This window comes from Sinocyclocheilus anshuiensis, unplaced genomic scaffold, assembly GCF_001515605.1.
Source record: "Sinocyclocheilus anshuiensis isolate Anshui unplaced genomic scaffold, SAMN03320099.WGS_v1.1 scaffold190, whole genome shotgun sequence".
Taxonomy (NCBI): Eukaryota; Metazoa; Chordata; class Actinopteri; order Cypriniformes; family Cyprinidae; genus Sinocyclocheilus; species Sinocyclocheilus anshuiensis.
In genome coordinates, this window is record NW_015547663.1 from 966,054 (window position 1) to 980,024 (window position 13,971).

The following is a 13,971-nucleotide window of genomic DNA, read 5'->3' on the forward strand; positions in this document are numbered from 1 at the left end:
TAAAAAAACCCTGAAGTTCTGACCACTCCACTCACAGCAAGTCTTGTGTTAGCATCCCTAGTTTAATTCATTATTTTTCTTTAAATGGAAATGAAGTTAATTCAACACCTGAGGTCTGATCGGGAAGAAAACTGGTCCTTCTTTTCCCCGTTAAGAAAATATTTATGCACATTTAAAATGCATGCGTAAAACTGATACGGAACATAAAGGTCTATGAGATCATTTTTTTCCTATTTCATGGAAAATGGGATAAAACATTTTTTTAAATATCACTCTATTGGAATCTGAGAAAATTGATAAAATATAAATAAATAATGCATTAATAATATAATATAATATAATATAATATAATATAATATAATAATATAGATATTTAGTACACTGTTAAAATAATGTGTTAAAATATTTTTTATAATTTAATAAAATGTATGTATGTAAAATGTATGTATTTGTCTATTTACAAACATAAATAAATATGTAATTAATAATACAAATATATATAAATAAAAAACAATAAAAAAAATCTATTTAAATATTTATATACAAATTGTGTACATGGCTCATCCTCATACCCTCTTGTGCTTTTTGTTTGTGTGTTTGTGTGAAAAGAGGATTTTGATATTGTAGGTGACAGAGAGTGGGGAGCTTGACTGCATCTAAAGCACTAAATATAACAACATCCCAAAGCACTTCGTCCATTTACCAGATCAATGGCTGCAATCTAACATAAAACATATCTCTTGTTATTGTCTCTAATGTCTTGTTATTAGGCAAATTATCTTTAAGTGTTTAGACAATGGCTAATATGAAAAAGAATACGAAACTTCAGGAACTGAAATATAATCCTTTTAAACTATTGTCCTATTGTTCAAACGCCACTAAAGTGAATAAAGTATGAAAGCCTGCATCTTAAAAATCCATACCAAATGAGCTATTGTGCCATCCACGACAATTCATAATTATTTTTGATAAAAGAAGCTGTCATTGAATGCAGTTTGAATAACAACTCAAGTAATGTGATTTGTCATAAACTGATTTTATAAAAGGAAGAAAGGAGACAATGAAAAAAAAACAAAATAAAAGTTATATATATATTTTTTTTTTTTTTTTTTTTTTTTTTGCAAGAATTTGATAAAACCATCAATGTCTAGCTGTGGGTTTGACAGCTCGAGGGACACTTCTACTCTCAACTTCGTATGAAGTGTCACACTCATTTTTTTTGTCCCACTAATTTGGTGAGAATATGCATATCAATTACCCATCACGGCTAACGCTACATATGTTTGTAAGATGTGTGGTGCAAAGGTCATCTGTGAAATGCTAATAAGCGGGGAAAAGACAAAAAAAAACAAAAAACAACTTTAGCAGTTACGAATGATCTCACGGTTCTTTCACAAGGTGCCTGTGGATACACTCACTTGGAGTGTATGTTGACATGTGGCATATTCAATAAATATAGCAGGATAATTAAATCCAGTAATTATTCAAAGGAACGTATTGTGGGGTCTACCTTTTAAAAACAACTGTGTAGGTGATAAAATTGTAAAATGGAAAATGTTACATTCCACTTTAGAGTATATGAGTGTGAATATAATATAATAAAATATATATAAATATATTCATATATAACATGTATAATATTATATGACATTATATTATATTTTATATATGTACACACAAACATACTGACAAAAATTAATGACATATATTACATATACACAAATACTATTTATTTAAATTGTTATTAAATTATATGTAATTTAAATTGTTTTAATATTTTTAAATGTTAGATATTTAGAAATATTTTTAAAAATATTTAAATAACATGCATACACACACATTTATTTATATATAAATAAACAATCTAAACTCATATAAATATATGTATACGTGTGTGTGTGTGTGTGTGTGTGTGTGTGTGCGTAAGATTATTATTTAAAATACTTTTGAACAGAACCTTTATAGCCATCAACTTCTTGCCGATATCTGAAGATTTATATATATCTTTATATCTATGTGAAATACTAACATTCATTTAATTTTTTTTTTTATTTACATAGTTTTCACCCCACCCTCAGTTTAGGGAACTTTGAAAGCTGCAGGTTTTTTTGTTTTTTTTGATTTGGGGGGGCCATTTTTAGAAGAATAAGGACTGAGGCGGATGGTGAACAGCTGGGAGAAAGCGGGAATTTACCCCAATCTGGTGCTGCCCAGACACTGGTTAGCGCCTAAAGCCCATTCAGCATTGGGCAGCTTTGCATTAAACAGTGTTGCTTCTGCATGACTGGGTGCCAATGCCTGCCTCTCTTTGCCCCTCGTGGCCCTGACCCGTCCTCACCCCAAGCAGCCACCCACACTGGGAAAGCACAGCCGCTGATTAACACCCTACCTGACTCTCCGAGGAGCTCCCATCATCCCCCAGGAGCTCGTTCCGCACCTCATCACTGTAGGCAATACGTGACCTTTTCTGCAATGGGAAGAGGTTGAGAAAGAGGAGAAAGAGAGAAAGTGAAGAGATTGAGAAGGAAAAAGAAGAGGGGCAAGGGGAGAAAGAGAGAAAAAACAAGCATTAGTTCACTTGACTTGAAAAATCACACATTTCTAAAGCACGAGAGCCCCCTGTTGGATCAGCAAACGAAACAAAAATACTTACACCAGGTGATATACTAAAGCGAGAGAGCGAGCATGTGTGTCGCAGAAAGAGAGGACGTGTGTGAGCGTGTGTGTGTGCAATCTAGTTCTAGTGTGGCTTGAGTGAACCGGAGCCCTCGGATACAATAGCAAAAGCCCCCCTTTCACTTAAATATATAAAAAGTGTAGAATGGTGGACCATAGTACAAGACAGAGGCAGGGAGCATATTAGGAAAGTATCAGTTGTCAGAGGGAAATGTGTTCTGGGGGCTATCACTGCTGTCAGCCCTGTTCTCTGGCAGACCCTGTGATAATACCAAGCCAGGGAGCTAGACAGAGAATAATTCATCACCCAGGTCGACGCGATTGGCGTGCCATCAGATTTGGGCTCGTTCCCCCGTCTCTCCTCCGCTACGCAGTTGGGAAAAAAAATGCCGTGTCCAAAAAAGAAAACACACACACACCCAACACTTCAGAGCGTGCCACCTCCGATTCAGCGAGCGCAGAAGCCGAGTATGGCATGTTTACCAACACACCCGACCTCTTCAAATACCCTCCAAACTAAACACACACTGGTGGTGCGGAGGAGAAAAAGAAAACACACTGAGATAGCGTTTACCAAGAGCCCTTTGCTTCCCTCTGTTCGCTCTTCCTGCGGGCTGGCAGTCTTCGGGAGGATGAGAGCAGGGAAAGGTGCATGCGAGCCACGGGAAAACTAAACAGCAAAATAACTGCTATCCAAGAACTGCATTTTGTGATGCAATGCTGTGTCAGAATTTCTAGCAGAGGATGCGGTCAAATCCTGGAGGATAGGACGTGAACAAATAAAAAGTGGAGTTTGTTCGGCGAGTTTTATCACAGTCAACAATTTATGATTCATTCTGAAAATGTGCACTAATTTGCACCATGCAAAATGTTTAGAAACATTTATTTATAGATATATGAAGTTTATAGCTTTAAAATCTCTGTTCAAAAGTTATAAAATAACACATATATATTTAAATATGCATACATACATAAAATAAAAATATACATAAAATATATGTGAACAGAACATTTAAAGCCATCATCATTTTGTCGATAAATGAAGAAAAATATATAAATTCTAACAACTAACTTCCTTTTTATATCCTTGTACCTATGTGAAATAATACTAAAAATCTCTTTTTCCCCAAACCCTCTGTTTATTTATTTTTGGGAAGAATAATTAGTCATGAATTTGCACTATTCTCAATTTCTTTTTATTTAGATCACAAACAAAAGTAGTTAATATAAAGCGCAAATGTAGGAATTGATATTTCTAAAAAAGGAGGCTGACAGATCATTCGGTTTTAAAATATATACGTGTCATATCTCGTATCATTTCTGATTTAACCGATCAGCAATTGTTTGCATTTGTCTGCACATTATTTCACAAACGAGCACCACAAACAAAGCGCATCTTCTGAAAGAGGAGAAAGAGAGAAAGTGAAGAGATTGAGAAGGAAAAAGAAGAGGGGCAAGGGGAGAAAGAGAGAAAAAACAAGCATTAGTTCACTTGACTTGAAAAATCACACATTTCTAAAGCACGAGAGCCCCCTGTTGGATCAGCAAACGAAACAAAAATACTTACACCAGGTGATATACTAAAGCGAGAGAGCGAGCATGTGTGTCGCAGAAAGAGAGGACGTGTGTGAGCGTGTGTGTGTGCAATCTAGTTCTAGTGTGGCTTGAGTGAACCGGAGCCCTCGGATACAATAGCAAAAGCCCCCCTTTCACTTAAATATATAAAAAGTGTAGAATGGTGGACCATAGTACAAGACAGAGGCAGGGAGCATATTAGGAAAGTATCAGTTGTCAGAGGGAAATGTGTTCTGGGGGCTATCACTGCTGTCAGCCCTGTTCTCTGGCAGACCCTGTGATAATACCAAGCCAGGGAGCTAGACAGAGAATAATTCATCACCCAGGTCGACGCGATTGGCGTGCCATCAGATTTGGGCTCGTTCCTCCGTCTCTCCTCCGCTACGCAGTTGGGAAAAAAAATGCCGTGTCCAAAAAAGAAAACACACACACACCCAACACTTCAGAGCGTGCCACCTCCGTTATTTCACAAACGAGCACCACAAACAAAGCGCATCTTCTGACGAGGGGAAAAAAAACACACCCACATGTTCCATCTTAAAGAACAGCAGAGGAACTTTGGGGAATGTCAGCATGTTCATAATTGAAAACGGAAGCCTTGGAGATGCCTTCATTTGAATGCACACACTCTCGTCTTCAAACCCTATTTCTGTTTCATTCTTCTTCTTCTAAATAGCTGTTTGTTGTAGCTGAGAGCATCAACCACTTTCACGATGTAACCTTTGAGTACATCTCGCACAAAAAGAATGGCAAATGCAGCCTTAAGTCTTCGAAGGGGAAAACTAGTCATAGAAACAAAGCGAGACGCCTCTCCCAGCCCGTTTACACCATTTTGCAACTCCCCCTGCAGTAAAACAAGCCGCACACTAATTATTCTCCCTTCATCTGCTGCTATAGCACAGCAGCTGGGCAATATTGACTGCTTAACCCTAGGAAATACTTTGATTGGTACTTTGCATTGGATCGGAGCCGAGTTATTGGTTATTAGAATTATTTATTTTCCTACTTACTTATCTTCTATATGCCATGAATTAATAAAGTGGAGCTATTTATTTAGATCACTGGGGTATTGCATATTATTGCATATTAATCACGACCCAAAATTACCTAAAATCGATTGGAATGATATGAAAGTTTAAAAAAATAATAAGCTCTCGTTTTTTTAAAAGTTCATAAAAAAGAAGAAATAATCAATGGATTTTAAAGTTCCTACATATTGCATAGTTCAGCTAGAGCGCTCAAATATAAAACCTGCACTAAAACATAAAAACCCAGAGAAAAGGCTTTGTAATCGTAAGAATGGAGATACCTTATTGCTATACACAAAAAAAAAGCGAAATCTTTTTTTAATCTATTTGAAAGGTCTTTCTCTTGTCACTTGTTTTAATCTTTAAAAATGAGAATTTGCTTCTATTCCCGGAAGCACAGGGAAAAAGTACAAAGATCCATCTTAAATGTATGCAAAGTGGTCTGACTGCCTTTTAAAACAGACATTTCTCATCAAACCAGAGACGAGGGTTTTTGTGTCCTGTCAAAAATGTGTGTCATAAGTCTGTTGACATGATGCACAATGCAAAAAAAAACTGTTCAACCAAACCATAATTGCATATGCATCGTGCATGCTAAATATTTATATGAGCTCAAAAACATTATCATATATTGTCTGAAATGAGAATCATATGAAAACTGCAGCAGATATTAGTCAAATAAATGTATTATTACATAAATATAAAAGCATATTAAAAACATATTTACACCATCCAAACAACCTATGTGGTTAATTAAAAGAATTCAAGCGATAATAACAATTTAAAAAAAAAACTAACCTTTAGTTCTAAGGGCAGGGAAAAGTAAAATAATGAAAAAAAGTTACAAATGTTAGAAATAATTACCACAAAAATATCTTATTATAAATCAACTGCTATCTCTTATTGTTCATCATTATTGCATTTTTTTTCACCCCACAACACTGCACACTGACAGCAAACGGCAACACAAGGACGCAAATAATAATGGAACCTGAACTGCAGCAAAAGTAAACAGTTCATTAGATAGGCATTAAAAGGCATAAAAATACCCAGGGGCAGAGTTTAATGAGAGGCCCTGAAGTGACACTGCCAAAGCTTTGTCCTCCACTTTTCCACTCGGAAACCACACGGCTGGTGGCAAACCGTGAAGAGTAATTAATGATATTTAATTTATAAAGTGTGTTTCATTAAGTATTTCTCACCAGTGGGAAAATGTCTGGCCAGTTCTGATTTCGAGTTAATGGGACTTTAGTCAAACACAATGTGGCTGCCTCAAATTGCCATTTAACCTTTTCTTTCTGCAGCTAATAATCTGCTGAAAATGTTTAAGGGGAATTGACAATTCAAGTGGGGGTAAAATAAGCAAGAAAAAAAATTATTCACATCATACTGCTGATTGGTGGAACAAAAAATCAAATCTAGAAAGCACATGAGAAAACGACTATGACTAACAATGAATGGCATTAAATATAAAGAAATGTGATTGTTATTAGGGCATTGTGTGAATGCACCTTGTGTGTTTTGTGATGTTAAACTGTGTTTTGCAACAGCGGACAAAGAGTCATGTGTTTTTCTGAGAGCATCTGGTCTAGAGCAAAGTGCTGTAGTGGTTGAAGAAAGCAAAGACCTTTTCAAGCAGGCTCCAGTATCACAACAGTCTTAAATAATGCATCTCATCCTAGCAGGGGTCTAACACCATCCGCAAGCAGAAAGAATACTATTCACACATGCACAGGAAGCTTCACATCCACCCGCGCACACATAATGCTGCTTTTCTCTTTTAACATCTAGGAAATAAATTGTAGGAGGTTGTGCACTTGATACGATATCAGATAAAGGCACAAAGTAATGACGGTCGCAGAAGGGTCTTTTGTGCCTCTGTGATTTCTTCTTTAGTCTTTGGTAACATCAAATCTGTCGTATGGGTGATAGATGGACAGATGTGTTTGGTTTAGTGTGCGTCGGTGTGACATTTACGTAAAAAATCGCAGGAGCTGTGCACAACACATGGACTGATATCAGCATGGAGTCTCTCATTAGCACACAGGTTACTGGTGTGTGCCTTTAATTCGCAGTGCATTGTGTATTTCAAAAAAACAAAGCATGAAGAAAAAAAATCAGGAACAAACGGAGGCCATTAAAATTAAAATAAAATTAATATGCTATTGTGATACTGTATATCAGTGCTGAGTAGACTATTGCTCTTTGCAATTAATTTTAAAAAATTATAATTTATTGTATATTTTATAATTATAAAAATGCAATTATAATATAATATTAATAATTATATCGTCATATTTTTGACAAAATATTTAAATTACAAATTATTGTGGCTAATTGTTTTTTTAAACAAAAGTGTTAGATTAGCAAAGCAAATTATTTTATTAATATTATAACAGTAATTTCTATAAATAAATGTTCCTTTTACATTTCCAATCTATTCTAATTAATAGAATTCTAATTTAATTATTTAAACACTGTTTTTATGTTATCCTGCAAGCAGTCATGGAACCGTTTTCATTATCATTTAGAATATTATTTCATAAATCATTTAATATGTCCAAATAAGTGATATATGTCAATAAAAAAAATAAAACTGTAATTTGTCAGAAACATCTACATAAAATTATAAAAAAGGAAGGTTGAGGGAAAAAATTATAATTTTAAATAAAAAACAAAAGATGCCAAAAAAAAAGGGTCAGAAAAAGTTTCTAAATAATATAATAAAACTGTTCAATCCAGCCACGGATATTTCTGTCAATGTCATGTTCGCAACACCAAGTGCAGTCAATAAACCTAATGACTCTGCCCACATACAGAGAGCGAGGGAAAAACGATTGCAAGTGAACTCCCAACAAAAGAGCAAATTCAAGCAGCTTTGATTGAAGAAACAGCATATACTTCTTGAAGGCCGGGGAGTCGCTGTGAATGGTTATTTCTTTAAGGCATAAGCGCCGATTAAACCCAATATTAAAATATGGAAGCAGTTCTAATGAAAAATCAAAGCCCGTTTCTCTGGCTGCCGAGCGTTTTCTCACATTAATGCTGGGTAGGGAGCGGGGCCAGTGCGGGCACTGGTAGAGCAGACCCCGGCTAGGCAAGAGTGGAGAAATCAATAGAGAAGAGCCGGTGGGGAGGGAGACTGCCAGAGCTGGCAGGGCCGGGCCGGCTCCCATCACAGCACTCTCCTCTGGCGTGCAGTGGGGAATGAAACGGGCCTCCCTGGGTCACCACCAGAGAAAAGGTGAGATTAGAGGAAATGGAGGAGGGATTTCTGAGGCACAAGATACCTGGCGAGCCAGGGACCAATCGCCCATTAGCCTGTGGCTACCTACATATGGTTCACTGAACCCTGCACAGAAAATAACTTCTTTTTTTTTCTTGTCTTTCTTCACCTCCCCCGATCCGTCTTTCTCTCTCCATCTAACTCTCTCCTTCTGGAAAAAAAAAAAAGAAAAGATTTGTTTTGTTTTTTTTCTTCTGACCTAAGTTCATGCCATATTTAGTATCTGATGCCTGTTCCGAGTGTTTCATCTAAGAACACTCCAATGCAACCAGTCATAAAGAAAGCCGAGCTTATATGCTATTATTGTGTCGAATACACGCGGGAATGAATGGCTACGCATTGAATAACGCCTCGCTCGGTCTCTCCCTCTCCTCCTCGCAACGCGACTATTGTCTGGGATGAATGTTCACGTCATTAGCATAAAAATACCCAAACATACACAGCAGCTTAACCACATCATTAATTCTATACATGTATGTATATTTGTCGCTGCCCTATGTGCACCAAATTCAAATGGAGATTTAAACAAAGGCCTCATCCACGGTCACAATGAAGTGTGGTCCTGTGAAATCAACTGCAACCATTCATCACAATAGAGCTCAAGACGGAAGTTCAAGACAAGATATTTATCCGAGGCCTCTGCTAATCCTTTCTGTATATATCTCTGTCGGAAAGGAGATGAACTCTAAACTCATTTACACATTATTTTTGTTTGTGCGTGTGTGGTAATTGATAAATATGTATTTAAATATAATTATCTAATTGTATAATTTAACAAAGAAAAAATATTATAATTATATAATCGATTCATTTAATAAAAAAAATACAAACATTTATTTAGCTGATACAATGCTTAATGCATTTCAAATAAATTAATCCTTTAATATAGAATAAAATTAAAACTAAATAACACTGATTAAAAAAAGCTAATTTAAAATAAAAGATAAATTCAAGTACAATAAAAATTACTTCTACAAACAACACGAATAGAAATATGGTTTAATATGGTAATAATTGTAAAGAAAAATGATATATAGAAATGGTTTGCTACCTAGACCGACTCTGTCTGTAAGCTCTTAATGTTTTAAAAAAGTGTGATGTGACATTAAATTTCAGATATGCCTAATTTTAATCAATAACAAAAAGCAAATTTCCACCCCAAGCTTTCACCATTATTTTAATACCAGCCAAAATCCTCTCTGAAAAAACGATATAACCCTCTCGTCCTCATTATGGAGAAAAACTCAGCAATAATTTACAGATTGCATATGCACTGTAAATATATCACTCCATTAACGAGGAGGACCAGTTGATGTCTATGGAGTCTGAGACGTCAACATTTTCTCTCTCTCTTTTTTGGGGGGGGGCGTGCATTTTAAAAGACGGGGGAAAAACCAAGCCAATGATTCATAATACATTTCATAAATACTTCATGATTTTTCATACTTAAGCTGGTCTGGCAAATCAAAACATTTTTGTCACCCTTTTTCGTCCCTCATGTCAGTTCATCATTTTCCGGGGGTGTCACATGTCACTTTCACTTTACAGGAGCGATAGGAACAGGCCGAGAGAGGAGACAGCTCTGCTCTCAAACACACACACACACACACACAGAGAAACATGGAAGTGTTTGTCCTGAATTGAAAAGCTCTACCTGATCTGTGTCACGGGTATCTAGGAAGACAAATAGGAGATTATCCATTAAAATAACCAAGTCACCACCCAAAAACACAGCACAATTATCAACAAATTATTTAACTAAAATCTTAATACTTTTATGAAGATTTGTAGATAAATTCGATCATTAAATTTGCTTATTACTACAGAATTTTTAATATAAATGATAAATATTATTTTATATTTCCAATTTATTATAATTATTATAATTCCAATTTAGTAACTAAAATCTTAATACTTTTATGAAGATTTGTAGATAAATTCGATCATTAAATTTGCTTATTACTACAGAAGTTTTAATGTAAATGATAAATATTTTTTATATTTCCAATTTATTATAATTATTATAATTCCAATTTAATTTGATTTTCATGATTGTTTTATAAATTGCAATGTACTATTTATTTTAGTTTTTTATTTTATTTAATAAATCATGTAATACATCTAAATACTACACTATAAAATTAGGATTTAAAATACACTCAGACTGGTGGCACTCCACTTCTTATTAAGTACATGGTCTCTTCATTCCCAGCCATGGAGGCTTGATTTTCTCCTTCGAGTGACACACTCCTTCACCTCATCATCGTCTCATCACTGCGATTAGAGTACACGCCACAGCGCTGATCTCTGCAAAGCCACACAATCCCATCTCAGAGTACCAACCAATCCGCAAGGCGCCCTGCGGAAAACAACTCCATGATAAAAGACGTGTTCAAAAGATCGATTTAGTCCCTTCTTAAATCGGTACCATCCCAAAAAAAGAATCCCATCAATCCTTGAGATTTCCATAATAAACACAGAAGGTTTGTAATCAGGGAGTGCGATTGGACTTGGGCGTCATAGGAGGCTTGCTAAACTCAAAGGACACAACTATCCTAATCTGCATTACCTTCTTAGCGGCATGAAACAATCAGACAACAATCGAGAGTTTTTCCGAGTGCACATTCGGCTCTAATTTAAGGCGATTAAAAGTGTCGAACATCCAGGTCAAGTATGTCTGTCATGGTTCTCTTTTGTGGAAGCTGCTGTAATAGATGACTTGGTTGGTATAACAAGAACTCTAAGAAACAAGTTTTGAGTTTTGATTCTGAAAGATTCAAAGCGCTTATTTGGAAAGCATGTTGTGTGTGTAAAACTTGATATAGCGCACTAAAGGCTGCAACAAGTCTGCAGATGAGAAGAGCTTGACGATTAAAAGTTAACTTGGGGAAGTGCAACAAAGTTTTATTGAAGTCATTGGATTTCATCAAGATGATTGACAAACCTGTGTTCAGTTCACTTATCCGACAAACAAACCCCTGAAGGGATTTAACAAACTCCAACAAAGTTTTGCTGCATCTGTGACCTGGACCTTGACTAGTAATTTCATAACGTAAAACTGTCCGTTGACAAAGACTTTTTGATAAATGTCACAAATCACTCAAAGGCGTCCATTTACCCTTGCGAGACAATTTTAACGAAATAACAAAGCTGCCCACAATCTGACATTTTTAACAACTACGGCAAATTTACCATTGGAAAACTAGGTCACATTGTATAATTTCACTGTAAACTTCTCAGACTACACTTAATATTAGACATATTACTACAGAAGCCTTTGATAAATCTTATTAAACCCATAGTCATGTTCATTTTTTTATGTTATTGGTCAAAATATACAATCCTTAGACCATACATTACATTCTTAGACCTTACATTACATCTTAGAATGTCTCAGCAAACCACTGAGGTCAGCCAACTCTGAGTAAACCCTGAAAATGTATTCTTCAAGAATTAGTAAAAAGATATAAAGCAAAAATATCCAGCCACGAGAACATAGCTTCTATTTCACTTGAAGATGTTTTTATATAATTCAGTATTTTACAGTGTATTAACCTTAATATTAATTTTATTTCAAGGTCATTTGCGCTTTCTTCACAACCACAACACCTATTAAAATAATCTGCTCTGATAAACAATCTTTGAATTGATTCAATCCCAAACAATGATAACAAAACATGTTTAGCACTGCAAAAGTGACCTGATAAATGCTTTATAGGGTTCTTGAATACCGAATACTAACAGCTAGAGTCAGGAGTTCATTTTACTTATTGCTTGCAGGAATTATTCAAGCAATTGTCGCAATTTTGAATAGGAAAGTGGAATTTAAAATAAGATCAATTCTCATAATTGTCTTGTGACTGTACAACAATTATAAAAGCACATTTATAATTTATAATCAATAGAACAATCAAACTAAACAACATATTTTCTTTGCACATTTATGGCTTAGGACCATGCTTCACAAATGACATGATTTCAGATGCACATTTTCTCTATATCTCTTAAATACTCTTGTAAAAAGCATGGTATAAAAAAAAACTATGAAAAGCACTGACATTTCATGTAAACAAAACCTTATTACTATTAAACTCTTCATTAATACAACCAAAATATTCACAATTTATTCAAACATAAAAATTAGGTCCTAGCAAAATACAAATAGTAAAATGAATCATTATAATTTGCATTTCTTTTTCTGTCATCAAAATTTGTAAAAAAATAAATTTAAAAAAATTTAAAAAACGGCACATTCATAAATGATTATGCAAATGTAATGCCAGTTTTTAAAAGACTATTAGTCTCAGAAGTCAGTCCATTAAAAGAGCACAGTTCATAAAGATTAAATCACTACTGCTGAGAGCAAAGCAGAACTCTTGAGGAGAAGTCTTTGAGTGTAGAAAGGTGGGAGAGACCTGTACTCAAACATTCACCCAGACCCCAGCCGCTCTGCCTACAAGCGCCACTTGCCCTCCAAATGAGCAAACAAGTACCCCAACATTCACAGCGTTTAATCTCAGAGTTCCTCAAAGGAAAGAAGTCAAAAAGAGACTGATGATCTACCAATATCAAAAAAAACGACTTTGATTAGCAATTGCCTAAAAGCAGTGATGAGCGAGTGATATCTTCCTGATACCTTGAACAATGTCGCCATCTGTCGTTCACAGAAGGAAATGTGTCAGAACCAGGAATTGAACCTGATGATGCAGTTTAGCTAGGTTTCTCGTCTCTGTATTGATGTGACAAAATCAAAAAGAAACCTAATCATTTTTCAATATTAAACTACATATATATGCAGCCATATCACCCTGTAGCCCAAGACTGGTCCCCCACTGAAGCTAAGCAGGGTTGTGCCTGGTCAGTGCCTAGATGGGAGACCTCCTGGGAAAACTAGGTTGCTGCTGGAAGAGGTGTTAGTGAGGACAGCAGGGGGTGCTCACCCTGTGGTCTGTGTGGGTCCTAACGCCCCAGTGTAGTGATGGGGACACTATACTGTCAACAAGCACCGTCCTTCGGATGAGACGTTAAACCTGACTCTCTGTGGTCATTAAAAATCCCAGGATGTCCTTCGAAAAAAAGAGTAGGGGTGTAACCCTGGCCAAATTTACCCACTGGCCTCTGTCCATCATCATGGCCTCCTAATCATCCCCATACACTGATTGGCTTCATCAACTCTGTCTCCTCTCCTCTCCTCTCCTCTCCACAATAAGCTGGTGTGTGGTAGCTGTTCTGGTGCACTATGGCTGCATATATATATATACTGTATATACACACACACACATGCATATTTATATATATTATCCTCTTGCTTTAAACAGATCCACTTTTTCCCAATTAGTTTTATTAAAGGGGTCATATGATGTTGCTAAAAAGAACATTATTTTGTGTATTTGGTGTAATGAAATG

The 13,971-nt window shown here is 35.7% G+C and overlaps 1 protein-coding gene across 4 annotated transcripts in view; it reads right to left on the bottom strand.

The window, feature by feature from the left end:
* The window catches only part of LOC107702459 (vesicle transport through interaction with t-SNAREs homolog 1A-like), a 136,852-nt gene that overhangs the window by 111,249 nt on the left and 11,632 nt on the right, over positions 1-13,971 (bottom strand). For all 4 annotated transcript variants that reach the window (XM_016504786.1, XM_016504788.1, XM_016504789.1 and 1 more), the window contains exon 4: positions 2,390-2,467. In XM_016504786.1, the coding sequence (XP_016360272.1) occupies positions 2,390-2,467 (78 nt within the window). The remainder of the gene's footprint in view (positions 1-2,389; positions 2,468-13,971) is intronic.